This window comes from Aricia agestis, chromosome 8, assembly GCF_905147365.1.
Source record: "Aricia agestis chromosome 8, ilAriAges1.1, whole genome shotgun sequence".
In the NCBI taxonomy this organism is placed as follows: Eukaryota; Metazoa; Arthropoda; class Insecta; order Lepidoptera; family Lycaenidae; genus Aricia; species Aricia agestis.
In genome coordinates, this window is record NC_056413.1 from 12384663 (window position 1) to 12405452 (window position 20790).

Here is a 20790-nt window from a genome sequence, read left to right on the forward strand (position 1 = left end):
CTTTATCCTACCGACTGCGCCAGTGAAGTTATTCAAACGAATGAATTACTTATATAAATGTTTATTTAACTAAATATTAACTCTATTTTACAATATTAGATTACTGTTAAATGTCGCACAGAGTTACAGTGAGCGGGCAAGAGGTGGCTGTCAACTGACTGGTGTGGGCCTAACTATTGCTTATAAACTATGTAGGGGTATGGGGCGCGGGCGGCGAGTCCGGCGTCTGCGACGGCTGAAGCGGGCGGTGGCGGTGATGACGCTATGTTTACATTGGGTGTCATATTACTCTGGTCCCAGGAACAGCGGACGTCTAATGGTTTCGGCGATAATTAAGCCACGGATGTTTATAGGTGGTGTTGGGTTCATTCTATGAAGAGAGCTATGTGCCTCTTTGTTACGGTAACATAACTCATGGTGATCTATCAACCCACAGCCCAAACCACTGGACGGATCGAGCTGAAATTTGGCATGCAGGTAGATGTTATGGATTTTGATCAATTCTACTCCCAAGGAGTCAAAATAGGGGATGAAAGTTTGTATATAATAATACCTGCTAACGCGAGCGAAGCCGCGGGCAAAAGCTCGTATTATATTAAAGTAGATGACCCGGTTAACTTCGTATCACTTTCCTCCAAATATAAACCTTCCCTTGACTTCCACGAACATTTTAAGACTAAAATTAGCTAAATCCGCTCAACCATTCTAGAGTTTTAGCGAGAATAACAAAATTTACGATTATTTCTTATCTGTGTAGATAACATTATTATTTATTTAATATTAATTAACACAATCTATGTCAATATAAAAGTGCTGTATTCATTACCTACATTTATTTTATGACGTAATTGCAAATTTTTTAGGCAGCATAATTTTAACCCATGCAGCCGTCTGCCGCATAACAATTGAAAATCTATTGTGTCTGCGATACCCACGAATCACGATGGAGTATGTATTTTATTCTAAAGTAAGTACAAAACTTAACTGCGACTCATTAAAGCAATTCTGTAACAGCGCCACGTAGTAACTTTTCTCAGAAACTGTCTGGTAATTAGTCTGTCGATTGATGCCTTTATTTGAACAACCATTAACGCAGCTTATCCCCTTTAATGAGTCGTACAGTGTGCACGTTTCTTTAAAATTACAGCAGAAATCAGTGTTTCAAGTAAAAACTGAGCAATATTAAACAAAGTCTTAAAATGAGTAACTCCTAAAAAATTAAGTAGATCCTCAATGTCAAAATGGCCCCAAACAAATCCGAAGCGGGGCCATTCGTTTTTGTCTCGATATGCGATCATTATAAAATACCTTTGGAAAAAAACATTTTAAAAACCACTTTACTATGTTTTACGAGTATTATATGTTATATTAGGTAACTAAATTACTTTATCTTGTATTATTATCAGCAAAGCAGGCAATGTGTTTTAAGATTTATATCGAAATAAATATTTCGCGGAAGTTTACGAAGAACATTTATAGAATTACAAGAACCTCTTTCGTCGTTTCGACGCGAAGAGGATCGTGAAATTTCTCATCTAAAACGAATGTGCAATACAGAGCTGCAGCTAGGTCTATAAATTTTGCTCTTATTGCTTATTTTTGTGACGGTTTTAAAATCGATATAACAAATAGAGGTTGCGATGAACTTTGATTATATTGGTCATTTTATAACCTAAATTGAAGTAGTATTGAAAAACAATTTTAGCAGTTTCTTTCAGATGAACAAGAAAATAAAGGTCTAGCTTTCATTATTATTGTACAACAATATGGTAAACTAGATGTCCCGCGCGGCTTCACGTGGTCTACTCTATATATTATATGTACATATTATGTGCCAAATATTGCCATAAAAATTGCTCCAGTAGTTCGTGAGATAAACCCTTTCTAATATTTCCCCCGTTTTTCCCACATTTTCCTGAGTTTCTTCTGTCGGATCTGTAGTTCCTGAGATAAGCGCGTTCAAGCAAACATACTCTTCAGGTTTATAATATTATAAGTATAGATTTTTTTTAATTATCGCTTGACAAACTCGAGTCTCGATCTAAAAGACTATGAAAAGTACCAATAACAGGCTCATAATCATGGGACGATGCATGGTATAATATGGTAGTGATGATGATGATGATGAATGTAATTTGCATAGTAGTTTGCTTAAAACAACGCCGAAACTCCCAAATTTTATTGTAAGTTATATTGTGCTTAACTGGGAATCACTATCACACAGGATAACTCGGAAAAACAGACAGCACTAACCTTTCTCTTCTCTGGAGTTGACAGTCAAGGCGTCCTTTGGAAAATTTTTCTTGCGATGAAATACACGAGTCACGACACACACGCCAATATTATGGGCGCGGTAACAGGTGTTCGCAGCGATACACAACTTATGGTAGGTCATGCTGAGTGTGCCTAATCGCTATTATACCCTCACTTTCCCCGTTCGGTATAATTATTATCCCACGCTTCTGAATCTACGCGGCCTAACTCTATCGACCTAACTCCAACAAACTCTACATATCAGAAAGTATGTATGGCTTCACTGTTTCGCTACCGTCATGGAGGTGAGGCGAATATTTAGTTTCTGATCTGAAGTAAGTAACGAAACAGAGAAGCCATACATACTTTCTGATATGTAGAATTTGTCGGAGTTTGGGTTAGGCCGCGTAGATTCAGAAGCTTGGCTCTAGGTACATTAAATCTGATATCTTTTTCACAGGGCAAACTTTTTATGGTCTTCGAGGTAACATTTTACATGAAATGTTTTTGGTGGGAAAGGAAAATATTAACGCCCAACGTCTCAGGTACTACTTTTTTTATGAAATAAGGGGGCAAACGAGCAAACGGGTCACCTGATGGGAAGCAACTTCCGTCGCCCATGCACACTCGCAGCATCAGAAGAGCTGCAGGTGCGTTGCCGGCCTCTTAAGAGGGAATATAGGTAATAGGGGAGGGTAGGGAAGAGAATAGGGGAGGGTAGGGAAGGGAATAGGTGAGGGTAGGGAAGGGAATAGGGGAGGGTAAGGAAGGGAATAGGGGAGGGTAGGGAAGGGAATAGGGGAGGGTAGGGGATTGGGCCTCCGATAAACTCACTCACTCGGCGAAACACAGCGCAAGCGCTGTTTCACGCCGGTTTTCTGTGAGCCCGTGGTATTTCTCCAGTCGAGCCGGCCCATTCGTGCCGAAGCATGGCTTTCCCACGTCTACTATAAATATTTGGAATTAAACAAACAATTTTCTCGTCTTTATTTTATATGCTAACGGAGAAATTGATTCCTAATCAAATAACCGACCTACGTACTTCATACTATCAGAGAAGTTAATTCTTAGGCAGATGGTGGACCTAAATAATTTGGTCGCGGTACGTCAAACCCAATCACAGCTAACATTGAATTGACATACGCCGACCAAACGATGTAGGTCCGTCAACTGCCTAGGATTCAATTTCCTCGATGGTACATTGTTAGATTTGATGAAACTGATCAAATAAGGGGCTTACACTGTACACACTGACCCGCTAACTTGAAATTATAGTAATAGTGATTTTCTGTAGTGCTCTCTATAGAGCTGTCCAGTAATGTTTCCATTCAATGTGGAATTTCTGGCACACTCTGTATCTATCGGCTTACCTTATCGGAAAACGGGACAGTGTTTGGAAACTTCGTTAAATCTCGGGTTCCCGGAATCTTAATGAAGTAAACATTTTACGGGCAAACGCGGGAAAATGGTCGATTCGCTCTTTTGTCTACTTATCACGCTGCGATAAAATTATAGCTTTTCATTTGAAAGTTTCTTTGTTTTAATTATTATTTGATATTTACATTGGTTTATTGATGTAATTTAACACTATGATAGAGTTATGGCATCTCCTTTATCCGTGTAGTAGGATACCTATTATAAGCACCTACTAGTTTTCAGGTTTCTGAGTTTTTTTGACAGGAGTTTCTAGAGATCTATTCTCTAGCATTTTTTGGTTATCGTTAAAATATGGAGTCTCCTTTTGATAACACGAATCTGGCCTTGTACCATGAAACTGTTTTGAGACTCAAATAATCGGACGAAAATACTGTGTCCCACTTTAACAAACTTGAAATTACGTTGTTAGAGCAGGACGCAGCATTCTCGTCCGATTGTTTGAGTCTCAAAACAGTTTGTAGTAGGCCTACTGGCTTTGTTATGTTATGAAATAAAGTTGAGACGTTTTTCAGTACAAAATTGAAGTAATTAGCAGGAAAAAAATAATAAAAATAATTAACGACTAGAAATTTATATAAATTTATTACAATGTTAAATTATTTACAAAATTATACACAAATTATTAAAAAAAAATTAATGTATGTACAGTATACCTAAGTGAGGTCATTTATTGTTATGGTCAAGCATCTTAGCCTAGGTATGCCTAGTTAAACCTTAGGTCTTAGGGATAACTTTTAATTTTTTTTTATTATACTTGGCTAAGGTTGAATTTACTAGGCTCACCTAGAGTTAATACTTGGTATTTTCGGGGCAGCTTTTTATAAATTTATTATTTACTACACACGAGAACTCAGAATGTATTTCCAAAAAAAATAATCAATACAAAAAACGCAAGCCTCTTTACTAATAAAGACATTAATCAACTTATACCTTATCAGATAATTCAAGGTTCTCGTTTCTTGTCTATTCGTCTTAAGTCAGACAAGGACATAAGCAAACCTTGTATAGTTATTCGCTGTGTAAATATTTTAATAGTAAAGAAGATTGCGTCCTTATTCTTCCCATCAAAACTATATTTTTCTGACGGTTAACCATAACATACAGAGCAACTGTTGAATTGTAGCTATATCACAATATCTTCGTTTGAATTCAGCAATAATTATTATTGTTTATAATCGTTTATTATACAAATAATCATTATAATTAATTATTACTTAACTGTTTATTATTATTTTTTATCTATAAGATAAACGTATATTTCGTCTTGTTTTGCTTAATGTAAAGGATCAAAGAGCATTATTCGAGTATTTGCATGTATTTACTTGTTTGTGAGACATCTGAAAGATGTAAAATATTTTCTAAAAGAATACTTGTATTTAAAAAAGAATAATATTATTTACATACCTACCTACCTAAATTAAGAACATCTTACGAGTAACGACGTAAATAAATTATATTACCATAACATAAGATATTAATGTGGCTTGAAAACGCTACAGAAAAAATTAAAAAATAAAAGTAACCATATTATCTGGAGCCTAAAACGACCTCTTTTGGAAGTTTAAATATTAAAAAAAAACTCAAAGCAAATATGTTACTACCGCGCGCGTTGTGAACCTTCAAATACGACCCAATTGGGTCGTCTTTTATTTAGTATGTCTCTTTTATGTAAATGGCATTTCGTATCTTTTGTTTCACTTATCTGTCAAATTTGTCAATATTGTTCGGAAGAGATTTAAACCGGAAAATAGTATGAACGTAACAGATCTGTATAAGTTGAATATCATTTGTCTTTACGCATACTATTATTTTTAAATTCCATAGAATATTTTTTATGTTGTGGACTTTTGCGTGAACGGTAATTTTGGACCACTATACGTATAAATTATGATAAAACATAAAATTATTTGTTTATTATTAGTATAATAGCAGGTACTGAAGACAATTAAATACAGGTAACACAAATTAACTAAGATAAAACTAATTATTAAACAGCTACACAAAAGAATCTTGAAATTTTATAATATGATTATCTAAACAAGAATTTCGAAATGAGATACTGAATTATGAAAAGCAATTAATATTAAGGGTATTCTATTACATTTCCAATTTGGGTCGTTTTTGTCGACGTAAATACGAATTCAATTAAAATTTCGTCCATAATTTATGTAATTTATTCTCTAGAATTACGAATAACGATATATAAAATGTAATTCTTTTGAATTCGGTTATAGCTAAATATTCGATATTCGAATTACTTATGACTAAATAGGCATATAACTATAATATAACGTTTTCGCAAGAAGCCAAGTTTCTACAAACCAGCGTCTTTACAACCCATGTTATAATCTAAATTATAATAAGCTCTACTTAGAGTAGGGGCAATATTTTCATGCTTCAAATGTCACTTCAAAGTTCAAACTAGGAAGTCGGACGTGACAACCTGCGCTCGAAGCTACATTCAAATCATGAGAATAGGCGCTCTGGTAACTGTATATTTTGGTCTTTGTCCGGCACAGAGTGGATAGTCTTTTCATTTCCTCTTGGTTCCGCCGTTGGCTATTTTCAGCAGCCTCACTATGGGCGCTTCGAAGGCCAAGGAGATGAAGAATGATGCTATGAAGGCCATCACCGCGTAGCCCGCGTATAGCGCGATCTGAAAAAGAAGTTCCATTTTTTTAAATATTATGAGAAAAGTAGTCTTTTTAATGTTCTCAAAACTGGCAAAACCCTTGCTATTCGTTTGCTTCAAATATTAGTTATGTGTTTTGTAAAAATAATACTTTAAAAAAAAAAAAATTATTGAATGACTTTAGTAAGAAGAAGGGTTTCACAGTTTGACAGATTCGCAAGACGTCTCACGCAATTGAAATCTGTTAAATCCATACAAATTTATGCCGCGCCGCGTCTCGCCTCGCCCCGTCACTTTGCGGTCTGAATTGACCCTAAGGTCCCCTAAGGTACCCTAATTCTTCTTCTCAGTGAAATAAAAGTCTTCAGTCTCGGTCATCATATTTAGAAAGAATTTATACTTCAACTTGAGTAACTAAACTTTTACTCCAACTTTTAAAAGCAACCCAATACGATTTTTAAAATATTTTAAGCGTATCTTTGTCGCCATGAAAAGTTAAAATAAAACTAAACAAGGTACTCGTATAAGACACTTATTTCGCACGTCGCCATTTTAAAACAAAACAACGCGGTTTTGTTTTGTATCGAGTGTGGAGCGTGCCAACCTCGTGCCAACAGTTTTTGTTCCTGCAGTTCGCCGTAAATCAAGCTTTTCCGTACAACTTTATAAATAAAGTCTATTTCTCGATAAAAAAGCTGTTTATTAGTTTTTATGTTCTGCTCATAAACTTTTAGTATTAAAAAATATGGCTCGAACACAAACACTTAATCAAGTTCTGTGTAATTTATTTTAGCGCTGCTCTACTTTCAGAAATAAATAATTTATTTTATAAGGTATTCTTTTCCTTTTTTTGACCTTTTCGAAAAATCCTTATTCTTACTAATATTAGGAATGCGAAAGTGTGGCCGTCTGTCTGTTTAAATGTCAGTACCTCTTCAGGCTTAAACTGCTAAACCGATTTAGATGAATATTGGTACGGAGATACTCTGAGAGACGAGGAAGCACATAGGATAGTTTTTGTTTCAGAAAAGTGTACGGTTCCCGCGCAAAAACGAACGGCGTCATCTAGCAAGACATAATAATTATACACAGTAGTTCTCTTTATTGTTTACTAGCTATTTGACCGAGCTTTGCTCGGTATTCGATAAAACACAGATAAAATGTCATTTTCTAAAAATAATTATACATACTAAATTTCATGAAAATCGTTGGAGCCGATTCCGAGATTCCAATTATATATTTATAGGTATATATAATATAAGAATTGCTCGTTTCATAAAGATATAAGATTATTATGTTTAACTGCTTCAACAACTTTACCCTTGTCTCGTATCATAAGCCCCATAAAAAGCACCTCACAGTACGGTAGTGTATTTAGGAATGCGGCCGGCCCGGTAATCCCTCCAAACTTTACGGAGCTCTCATAACTTCAGCTAATTCTAAGTAACCTCTCGCAACTATTTGCTTCGTGTTTTGGTGGTTTTCTATTAATAGAATGTACTAAAACTAAGCCAAACGGGCAGACGAACGTTCAAGTAGCCTGATGGGAAGTGATTACGGCTCAATATAGCGTCAAAAGCACTACTTATCTTATATCTTTAAACGAGCAATTCTTGTATATATATATATATATATATATATATATATATATATATATATATATATATATATATATATATATATACCGAGCACATGCATGCAATGATCTTCAGCTACTTATCTCATTCACTCTGAGAGGACTTTTTTCGTGTGATAACGAAAATGACAACCGGTATATAAAAAAGTCACAAGACTTGTTTTGCCTTAACCTTATTCCTCTGTATCTCACTCTATCCTAGATATAATTTCGTTATGATAGAATGCTAAAAATACAGAAATTGGATTTTAAATTAAACCCTTCCATTAATTACTCTTTCTACGAAGAAATTAATACATTGGCAAATAACGGCCTACGTCATTTGGTCGGGCTTCGTCAAATCAGTGGTTGTGACTTGTAAGTTGTGATCATAAAGTTAATATACCTAGCGGAATAGAGAAACAAAGGCCTGAGCAAGAGAGTTGTCAACTTGTCACTATCAGTAACACTGCGTGGTAAAAAGAGACGTGTGATACATGACAGCAGCACTCTTTTTTGACGTCTAGTCGGCACGTGCCGCAAGTTGACATAATCTCATAGAATTCATGTTCAATCATGCTTGTGTTAGTGTATACGTACCTACACATATTTTTCACACAGATGAAAACCAATTTTGGTTTCATTTGACAGCTCGAGATTGTTGCTCTATTCCGCTAGGTATATTAACTTTATGGTTGTGATAAAATGTTTTGAGGCTGGGTTTGACATACCGCGACCAAATTACGTAGGTCCGCAATTTGTCTAGTCTATGAATCAACTTCTCTGATAGTGCATGCGAAATATACAGAACCTGTGTACAGAACATTCGATCTTACATTATTTACCCTTTCCTTACTTTTCTACTAAGTACTAAGCTTGCATAAAAACAAGGAGTACTTACGACAATAGAGTTTTCTAAATGCATAGGCCCATCTAGTAGGAAGGTGGAGTACATCATAATGGTGGGGTGTATGAGGTAGGCGCAGTAGGTGAGTCGGGAGAGAGGGAGGAAGCCGTTGTAGGAGAGAAGAGAGTTGATCAGCCCGCCGTGACCCGTGCAGCAGGCCAGCGCCATCCAGCCGAGTGCTATGCCCCAGCCTGAAACAAAAAGCGAATATAAAGTACGGGAAAATTATATAAGACTAGCTGTCCCGGCAAACGTTGTTTTGCCATAAAATGATTTTCCCTATTTTCATGCTTTTCTATTGAAGTTTTTTCTGATATTTTTTTTCTATAGACCTCACGGAGCCCGAGACCTTTCCAACGAATGTAAAACCGTGGAAATCGGTTCGTGCGTTCTGGGAGTTATAGCGTCAGGAAGGAAAACCCGACTTATTTTTAAATATTAGAAGATTAATAAGCACTTTTATTACATAATAAAGTCGTAAGCGACGATTTAGCAAAGGCTTATAATTAACTGATCACCAGAAATAGTAACATTTCACAGAAAAAAATAGTTAACGATCACCAAAATACAGACCACCATTTTAATGTAAAATGATAACCAAAGATTTAACATCTTAAAACCAAAAATAGTAAATGATCACCAACATTATACTAGCATTTTAAAGTAAAATGATCACCAAAATTAGTAAATGATCACCAACATTATACTAGCATTTTAATGTAAAATGATTACGAAAGATTTATTATCTCGCTATCCTATTTATGCAAAATGACTCCAAATAAATCATTGTTACTTAAACCAAAAGTATTAAACGATCACCAACATTATACGTTAGCATTTTAATGTAAAATTATAACCAAATATATTTTTATTGAGCAAATATCCTAGTAAAGAGAGGAAGACATATAGACGGACAGACAGACATCGAAGTCTTAGTAAAAGAGTCTCGTTTGTACCCTTTGGGTACGGAACTCTAAAAACGGGACTCTATTACTGAGACTTGACGGAAAGACGGACAGACATAGCTATGTCTGTCCGTCTGTCCGTCCGTCTGTCTATCTCTAGGGCCTAGGCTGTATCACAAGAACCACTCCAGCTAGACTTCTAAAAATTTCACAGATTGTGTATATCTGTTGCAAGTACTAAAACAAAATAAAATTATTATTTAAGGGGGGCTCCCATACAAAAACACAAATTTAGGTCTAATTTTGTTTTATAACGGTACGGAACCCTCCATGTCCGACTCACTTGGCCGACTATTTTGTTAATAATAATATGCTTACATGTTTTGTCAATCGTAGTGATTTATTTGGACAAAAATATCGGATTGATTTGCTCACAAGGATTTGGTGATCATTTACTATATTTGGTGATCATTTACTATATTTAGTGATCATTTACTATATTTGGTGATCATTTACTATATTTGGTGGTAATTTACTATATTTGGTGTTCGATTACAATTTGAAGTGTTGTCATGACTAAAATAGCTGGTAGTATTGCAATTTTAGACTTTATTTTTTTGGTGTTAATTATCTTTTTTTGGTAAACAAGTTTAGGGTATCAGTGCATTTTTTGGTGGTCATTATATTTGTTCCCTTTAGCAAAATCAGTTCAACAATAATCCGAGAACACCCTGACGGATCTATTGACATATACATAAAATTTGGATCATATGTTATATAATAGAGGAAGAAACGTAAATTAACTACCAAAATGATGAATCCTTCTTTTTGCTTTCCCGTTGTTGGGTAAAAAGCACCAATGAAATTGTATTCGTCGAATAAAAGTAAAATCTGAATTTCAGTACATGTTAGCTCGTATCGGTTGTTTCGTATTTTTGCACTTTTCCGGGATTATACATGTTTTATGTGTCCAGTCAGTCAGCTGCGACCCGCTGTTTGTACTGGCGTGTACGAGGACCGGAAAACAAACATAAAACCATAGGTCAAAGGTTAGAAGTTAGAACTGTTAGAAGATACATTTTAGTGAAAATTAGATTGAAAATCACATTTATACAGGATGTAACAAAACAAAGTGATAATACTTTTGGGTGTGTACAAGTTCCCTGTATGGAGTTCACTGTGAAAGTAGCAGCGCTAAAAGAGTATAATTTTTAAAACTTTTGTAATTTGTATGGGCAAACTCATGACGCTCGGGCGCTTGGCCTGGATACAAATTACAAAAAAATGTTTTTTTTCACCCACTTTATAAGGGACATAATTAATTATACACACGCTAAAGTATTATCATTTATCACTTAGTTTTATTACAGCCTGTATAATTAGATACCAGAAATTGTTTTAATAAAATAAATATTGTTTTAATTTAACATTAAATTTAGTAGCTACTTATAAACCCAAAAGGTATCTACTATCTAGTATTATTTTCTCTTATTTTAAGCTCTTTCATACTTATCTATGGCTAATATCCAGCTTCTGACTTTATTGACTGAAGTTTATCTTATCACTAGAGTTTTCGATTGGCTAATGTCAAAATATTAACTAATTAACAAAGCTGTTCTATATTTCAATAGATCTAAATTTCTAGAAAAAAAAAACTTAGAAACGGGGATATAATAATATATCACATTCGTTGAACATACTGTAACCTAAATTAGACAGACAATCATTTTGTCATTTCTCGTAGTTTCTATGTTCTAAGGAAAAGAGTTTTTTTTTATCTGTCGTGTCATTTCGTTCTTAATGGCTATTTTAGTAGCTCCTGGACCATGTTTATGACGCAATCAAGCCATCTAATGTTGATCGGAGCATTCCCAAGAGTCAACATAAAAAAGCTTCGTCGTCGTTCTGATTATTCTTACATATTTTTTTTACAAAATAAGGGGACAAACGAGCAAACGGGTCACCTGATGGGAAGCAACTACCGTCGCCCATGGATACTCGCAACATCAGAAGAGCTGCAGGTGCGTTTCCGGCCTTTTAAGAAGGAATACGCTCTCTTCTTGAAGGTTTGCAGGCCGTATAGGTCTGGAAATACTGCTGGTGACAGGTCGTTCCAGAGTTTTACAGTGCGCGGCAGTAAGTTACGCGAAAAACGCATGGTAAAAGACGACCACTAATCAAGGTGAAAGCGTGGATCGAATGGCGAAAAGTTGCAGGAGGTAGAGTGAATCTACATCTCGGCGTAATTCCAAGAGTCTATTTGAAACATAATGGCGGTCAACAATTCGAGCGGCCCTTCGTTGGATACGATCCAGAGGGAGTTGTTGGTATTTTGGCGCCCCTGCCCAGAGATGAGAACAGTATTCAATATAAGGCCGAACCTGCGCCTTGTAGAGTTGTATACAATAATACAGTGTCGGTGTAATAAAACACTAAATTCTCTAATGTTAAGGTAGCATCAAACGCGTTCTCATTTGCTGAAACTAAAAGATAAATCATGCTCTGTAGGTATACGAATTAATCATTCCGTTTCATCATATTATATATAACCAAAACACTTTTTAAGTCCAGTCAATCAAAAGTGCTTTTTTTTAAATACATTATTGACCCCTGAAACTCCATTGCGCTGTACATTCTTCTGCAACAAAAACTATCGTATGTTTTTTCTCGTCTCTAAATTGGTTCAACTGTTTTCAATTGCGTGAGACACCTTGCGAATCTATCACATCCTAATTTTAGAAATGCATCTACGCGTCGTGCTGCGGTCTGAATCAACCCTTAGGCATATTACATAGCCTTCTTATCTAGTACTCTAGTCGCAGGACCATTTCATAAGTTTCGCGATTTTTGTATTTAGGTCACAAACTGTGTTAAGTTGTTATGCAGACGGCCATTACCTCGTCGCCATTACAGATGCTAGTGGACACTAAGCGGCTTTCCGGACGAGAGCGTTTTCATCTCTACTGGTCCACTTCCTTCGCGTAGAAGTGACACAAATATTTTCGGAAGCGAGATCAGTGATCACCACTTTAAAAACTTGCAATTTCTCACACTGTCTATTATTTTTAATCACGAGTAAGATTGCCAAAAGCCTTACGAAAATGTATTTTAGGCACATATACCAGGAGATCTTAAGATTGATTTCAAATAAACATAGTGGATTAATCTTTTGCTTTCATGGCATAATTTGTAAGAAACCCATCAAGTGATAGGGCTAACTTTACACACAAATGTTAATAGAGCTTCATGTCAGTAGTCGCCTAATTAGTTACTTCGAAAAGCCTATTTAGTGTAGAGTTTGATCAGTTTCCTTTAGTAGGCACTGGACAGGAGCTCATGGCCATTCACAAAGCTTTGACAAGTTAAGAGAAACTTTCCGTTAAATTCACTGTTTGAGTTTTGAAGAAAAATATTGGATTGAATGAACAATGCATTTTGCACCAGGTTCAGGTTATTGGTCAAAGAATGTAATAATATCAATAATTGTAATATGTCTTGAATTTTGTTGTTCAATAATAATTTAGGGATCAAATCCACATTTTTACGGTTCTGCGTAGTCTTACTTTGACCACATTACCATTAACAAAAACTCTATAGGTATCTACTACATCAAATAATATTCGGCAAGCTTCCAGCTTCAACTAATTTCCAGTACGTTTGTGCAATCCTCCACACAGCGGTGAGGAAATAGGACGTGTGCGGTGATGCGGAAGACCAGACACCGGAGTGGAAACCACCTGATAGCACGCGCCAGCCCTGATTAATGGGGTACAATTAAACCCCTGAATATTTGTGTTGGTAAAGTTACCTTTATCAGCCGGGCTAGCACGGTCACCAGTAGAAATGCGAAAGTATAGACAAACTGTGGACATAAGCTTAAGGTGCCGTTACAATCTTTATCACGGCTAATCGCTACCGATAAAAATTCAATTAAAATTCCACTTCATGAGAGACTATAATATATGTCATAAAGTAGGATATTATTTGAATTTTTAGGACTACAGTCTGACATAAAGTGGCATTTTGACTGAATTTTTCGGAACGAAAAAAGATCGGAACTTCACCTTAAGTTTATCTCCACAGTTTGTCTATACTTTCGCATTTCTACTGGTGGCCGTGCTAGCCCGGCAGGAATGTTAAAATATGGACCTATTTCTGGGCTCTAAACCGTTATAGCTATTTGTTTTACAAAAGTTAATGAAAGGTTTCACAAAAACCAACGATCAAGTGAAATAGCAAGGGCAAAAAACTGCTTCAAAAACTTTTTTAAAAAGTTTTCCCAAATGTAGTTGGATTTCCAACACCCATAAAATTGAATTCGAAGTCTATACCGTGGCAACCTAAGGTTATCTGGACGCTGCAGCCACCCATACCCACCAAAAAATGTGTATTGAGTTTTAATGCAGTTCTGTTCTTTAATTCATTGGAACAAGACTGCATTAAAAATTCAACAAAAAAAGTGGGTTAGGACACAAATGCTTAAAAGCGACCATCTATCTATACTGGATCCTGCTCTGAGATATTAAGATTTAAGACCCTCTTTCACAATCGCCTAAGGGTCGATTCAGACCGCTACGCGACGCGTAGATGCATTTCTAAATTAGTATGGATTTGACAGATTCGCAAGACGTCTGACGCAATTGAAATCTGTCAAATCCATACAAATTTAGAAATGCATCTACGCGTCGCGTTGCCGTCTGAATCAACTCTAAGTGATTAACTTATACAGAAGTTTTGTCTTTGTCGCTTTGTAAGCAGCGACATTTCCAGTTAAGTTCTTACTTAAAACGAGATTGTAAAGTAGGCTTAAAGTTGGCAGTGCAATTACGTTCTTTGTGAAATCAATTTTGTGCGCAAAGTGTAAACGTCTGATAATGCTGATACAGATTCATTTTACATCATAATTATTTCACATTTGTTCGGTCACATGTATTAAAATAATTGCCTTATCAATTATTTCATGTTCTTTGAATGTAGGAGGACTTCGGCCAAAATTAACCGACTCACCCGGATACCACAGACAATATCTAATAATAATAATAATCGGCGTTAACACAGCTTATATATTGTGTTTCGCACGTGTAACTAATTTGGGTACTATTTAATTAAATAATGTAGGTTTGTCTAATGTGTCGCAAGTGACACTTTAGACAAACAATGAAAAAGTAATGGGATTTGTATCCGTTATATCGAATACAGATGAGTCCGCTTACTTACTATCTGGTGATCCGCAGCGTGTTTCCTAATCTTATATTATACGTGGGAGAGCCATGCTTCGGCACGAATGGGCCGACTCGACCGGATAAATACCAGTTCTCACAGAAAACCGACGTGAAACAGCGCTTGCGCTGTGTTTCGCCGAGTGAGTGAGTTTACCGGAGGCCCAATCCCCTACCCTATTCTCTTTCCTACCCTCCCCTATTCCCTTCCCTTCCCTTTGAGGGAATAGGGTAATAGGGGAGGGTAGGGATACCCTCCCCTATTACCCTATTCCCTCTTAAAAGGCCGGCAACGCACATGCAGCTCTTCTGATGCTGCGAGTGTCCATGGGCGACGGAAGTTGCTTTCCATCAGGTGACCCGTTTGCTCGTTTGCCCCTTTATTTCATAAAAAAAAAACTTCATTTATAATAGGAATCGAACAAATTTCCAAACTGTATCTGACCGTTCAGATTGTTAAATCAAATCACTGTATAGCGGGCATTACACCATCAGTTTTATCTCAACACTCATGCGGGTAGTTACCAGCTATTACTCGTTATCGGGCGCACACACGACGGACGAGGAGGGGGGTGGGGAGGGGGGTATAAGCCCCGGCCCGTCTGCCCACTACACTCAGTAAGCCCCTGACAATATCCTCAAGTTGATATCACAAGAATATGTTTGGAAGAAAAATCTTGGTTTAAAATTGAAGCTCTCAGGTTTTGTTCCAAATTATAGTGGCAAAAATTTGTACTAGTTCACTTATCACTTTTTTATTATTTCTGGATACTTTTCCTATGTAGAAAGTAAGTTTTTATTGGTTGTGCATAGCTAATGATACCTATTTTAAGGCAATATAAATAAATATAATTTACCTACTATTCCTTGCTCTCTCCAATCCGTATCCTATCAATCTATAAAAAAATTGCGTCCTTGTAAAATGTTTAAGAAAAATCTATAAGTTGACTTTTTACATGATGTAAATACAGGCTGGGTCGAAGAAGAAACGAAGCTATAATGTTGGACTAAAATAGCCGAATCTGAATCTGGTACTGTCAAAATTTTCGTTTATAAATCTTTTATGTAACTCACCCGTATGCCCCACGCTGATGTAGAAAGCGGTGGGCCAGACCTCGAAGTAGCCGTCCACCATGCCGAAGATGAGCACTCCGATGATGGTCAGCGCCAGCGTCCAGCCAGCCGCCACCACCCACGCGGGCATCTTCACCTGACACTTCGTCCGGTGGAGGTACCATCCCACTATCATGCCTGGAGATAGAAGAAGGTTAGAAGTTATGATACAGCTCAAGTCAATACAAGTATAGGAGTTCTGGGATTAATACGATGTACTATCTATTTAATGGCGTTTAGACAAAAAAGAAATGCTGTAAGTAATGGAAAAATATAATTCTTTATACGAGCTAGCTTGTGTATTGCGGAAAATCTGCCTAAAGTCTAAACTTTCTTTAATAAGCTGTAGATATGCCCAGGTCACACTATTTCTTGTCACAAAAACATAAGATGCAAAGGAATTATCCCAGACTTTTGCAGCATAGCAGATCAAGGCAGATAAAAATAATTATGTAAAGTTGCTTTTTAGTTCGCGTATAATAAACGGTATAGTCTCCTTTAGCCAATTTCATTCCTTCCAACTAAAATAATTGGCCAATATATACACAAGTTTCTTCCATATTTCAAGTTAACTCACCAATAATATAAGGTCCGATCCTCGACCAGGGCTTGTCGTAGAGCGGGTCGAACATCTCGAAGGGCTCCGAGATGCGCGCCTTGTACTGGTGCCACACCGAGATGTAGATGGTGGTCACCCACGACGACACCAACACCGCGATCACCGATACCATCGCGATGCGGATGTGCCTGGAATGTGGGACTTGTGAGAATTGAAGCGTTTAGAATTTTTTAAGACATACCGTACCGTCATATTATATTATATACTAAACCCATTATGTCCAACCAATGTTATTAACACATAATAATAATGAAAAATTGAAAATAACTACCAGAATATCCAAATCATAATAAAGCTATACTGCGTGAAATTTTAATGGTTGTTTTCCCGCAGTAAAATGATGATATCTTAGTAGTACAATAGATTTGTGAAGTGTTTTTATTCAAATCATAAATAAATTTCGGCCGGGTCATAGCCGCTCCCGCCTATCGGCACAAAGTTTCCATAGTACGTCCTACAAAATATTTTCAAATTTTCAAAAAATAACTTGGATGATTCGATAGTTCTACTAGAGGTTAATCGTTCCGCTGGGGGAAAACATCCACTAAAATGTCACATTGTACATCAGCCTTGAAATTGTTACGACTTAACTGAAATTCCACTTAATAAAATCCGATCAGTAGTTTATGCACAACGTCGGAATAAAAATACGTAAACTACCAAACTTTATCCTTGCGTCGTAATTTGATAAAATATTGTAAATGATTTATCTACGTACAATCTGAGAAATTGTTTCAAGAGAAGTCAACAGTAATTTGCTAATATAGCCATTAAATCTATCAACTTAAATAGATTTAAAATGGTTAAAGAGCAATCTTGTTAAAATTGCTATTCAAAGTAAGAAATTTACAGCAGTAATTTTAAACTAACATGGTGAGATTTTTCAGCGAACGTTTCAACTTTCAAGCAATAAATCTTGTGTGAGTTGATGGAGATCCGCCATTTTATTCCGAGTTAGATTTTTAGTATGCTACTTAAGTAACTTGTTTATTTATATCTCACAAGATGTTGCCTGCAACTCCGTTGTGCCAAAGTTCGTTTATCACGCGGGAATCGAACATTTTTCCGTAGTAAAAAGTATCCTTTATCCACTGGGACGCATACCAAATTTCAGCAGAATCATGTTTGCATCGCTTTGCATCAAGTTTTGATCCAAACAAACATACCCGGTAGGAACCAGGCCAATTAACAAAATTTGGCGTAGAGAAAGAGTGGACTACGAGGATGGATCTAGGATAATTCTTGTCGCAAGAAAATGCACGATACGAGCGCTCCTTCTCGTAATAATAATAAAATAAATTGTATTTGATTATAGGATTACTGAAACCATAATCTGTTCGAAATAGTTGCCAACTAATTAGCAATCACTGATATTTAAACGCTGTAACAAATGCCCTTTGAACAGTTGGCAGCCATTAATTACAATTATATAATAGTAACTGTATCTGTATTCTACGATTTTATTGCGATAATATAGATTCGTTTCATGTCGAATCCAAACCGTTTCATTTTGAATAGCAAAAAACGTTTTTTTACGTCAACAATCATAATATTTTAATAGCATCAATTACTGCAATGTTTTCACGCTAGAGTCTAGACTCTCTAGACACCCTAGAGGTAGCACCATGGTAGCACCAACAAAGACAGTGAACAAAAAGTTTTGTTTGACGTTTGACAACTTTTCTGTCAATATTATGATAAGACGTTGAATGATGATAAGGTCAGATTTTGGTCGGATTATTTACTGGTTGTGCTGGTAGCGCCTGGCCCCCTGATCCGGCCTTTGCATAATATTATCCACATAAATAAGTCAAGATAGAACGGCGACGCGCGTGCGTTGCTAAGGAATCGATCGTGTCAATTTTTGCTTTGCAATTAGTTAGAACAAATAACTTACCCGTGGAAAGAAATACCTCCTTTTGACCGATTCACTTTCGTACTTCTGTTTTTACAATTAAACACTGCACAATGAGGCATTTTTTCACAACCGCTCCGGTGTAATTAAGTCGAGACGTGCGCGCGACTAAATGAACGTTCAACAAATCTTGCTCACTTGTGCAAGATTGAAACACGCGTACTCCCCCCGCTTAGCCGATCTATCTTGATTTGTTTCTGTGATATTACCTATTGAAGTGTATAGGACAGTTTGACATTCCATGCGAATACCGTAGATTTTAATCTTATATATAAAATTCTCGTGTCACAATGTTAGGCCGCGTACTCCTCCGAAACGGCTTTACTGATTTTAATCAAATTTTATATGCATATTCAGTGGATTTGAGAATCGGCTACTGTGTGTGATAAGTGCATTTGTTGAATAAATGATAGTAAATTATTACACCTCGAGACTGACGGCGACTATTGTTTGTGCGAAGGGATAGCGATGGACGTTGTTATGTTGACATACTTATTTAGTCACTTCAATAAAATAATACGTCCGAAATACTTTATATGGCAAAGAAACGTTTGCCGAGACAGCTAGTATAGTTTATATTATTATGAAACGGAATAATACCTAATAATTATTATAGTTCTTGCAATCTACGAGCGCGCGTAGCCTTTATTTGTAGTTGGAAATACGAATAGACATTTTCGTTAGTGTGCGTACCTGACGGAGCAGTCAGTAGCCATGTACGCGTGTATAGATAATATGGTCACTCACACAACTAAGGACGCCGCGCACTCGTAGATTGCAAGAACTATAACCATAATATTAAAACTTGAAAAAAAAGAAACGAAGTTGTATTAATATCGCATTAATGTTATAGCAGAATAAAGGTACTAGGCTCCACCATCTGGAATGAAAAGTACTCCCGAGTGGCCCCGATAAATCAATTCCAGAATTCCATTTTGCATGTGACTGTACAAAGTAATATGACAAATTGACAGTACAATTAATCGGTTTCAAACTACATTATTGCGCGCTTTTATTGAATTGTTTTTCAATTCTGCGTGTGACTGTACGAAGGCTTAATTCGATTTTGCTTTTTCAAGCAGCAGCGCGAAATTACTAAAAATTGTAGATAAACTATGTTAGTTCAGTAAAGCCCTTGCTGAACCCAGTTAAAGTTAACTATGTGTTAAAATATTGCTTTACTTTCATAGATACAAAAAACGAGAGAAATAACATAGTATCTAACCTAGGATTAATTTTTATCCAGTCTATCGCAAGCCTTAGAGAAATAAAACATTGAAAGAAATCTCGTTTATTGATGTCAATATATGCCTGGATTAAGGGGCGATTTCACCAAAGAAACGGAACGCGTTCAAAGCACTCTGAACCGGTTCAAAACGTATAAACGCGATTGTAACATCGAAATGCATTTTACCAGCATAAACTGAACGCGTTCACAGCAAATCCGAGTTTTATCTTCTGAACGCCCAAAGTCCGAAGTTTAACGCCATAAAGACCGTTCAAGCCCTGTCATGGCGGAATGAAAAACATAGAAAAAATAAATGTCAAGATGACAACTTTGACACACGCGTTTGTTAGTTTATGTAGTGTTTCTTGCTATTTTGTAGTTAAATTAACGTGAAAAGGCTTTAAAATGATGAAAACATGTAAAATAATCGCGTGACGTCACGTAAACTTAGATTTAATAATCGCAATCAAAAGAAGTTTGTGAAATCCAATCGAAACAAAACGAGATTAACATGAACGCGTTCAATGAGAACTAAGTTTTATAAAACTAAGTCTTATGTGTGTTTGGTGAAATCCCACCTTAATAAACACTACAAATCTATTGATTTCGATTTTCCAACTTCGGCAGTCAAATCTCTTGTCTAGACTCCCAGACTTTATAAACAGATATTTTCTGTAACAAAGTGGGCCGAGATATTCGAGGGGCAAATATTTAAGCTGTTTATAACAAACGATAAAAATTTATTAATTTCGGTCGGGGCGAGGTGATGGCAGACCCCAAGTCTTATAACAAATATTAGCTTACGAAGTTAGTGAGGGTTTCCGGAGAGGATCATCGGATAAGAAACTATTAAAACTGAATTAATTAAGTAAGAAATATCGAAAGTTATTAATTTAGTTACGATTGTGACTTTAGATTGGGTAAATCGCATTTCATTGCTTCCGTAA

The 20790-nt window shown here is 36.3% G+C and overlaps 1 protein-coding gene across 1 annotated transcript in view; it reads right to left on the reverse strand.

Annotated features, from left to right (window-relative positions):
- Positions 1–5866: 5866 nt before the first annotated feature.
- LOC121729999 (nose resistant to fluoxetine protein 6-like) overlaps positions 5867–20790 on the reverse strand; it is a 132175-nt gene continuing 117251 nt past the window's right edge. Inside the window, exons 10-13 of the mRNA XM_042118792.1 lie at positions 16659–16828; positions 16043–16219; positions 8839–9035; positions 5867–6346 (exon numbers count right to left, since the gene is read on the reverse strand). Coding sequence (XP_041974726.1) covers positions 6224–6346; positions 8839–9035; positions 16043–16219; positions 16659–16828 — 667 coding nt within the window. The 3' untranslated portion in view covers positions 5867–6223. The remainder of the gene's footprint in view (positions 6347–8838; positions 9036–16042; positions 16220–16658; positions 16829–20790) is intronic.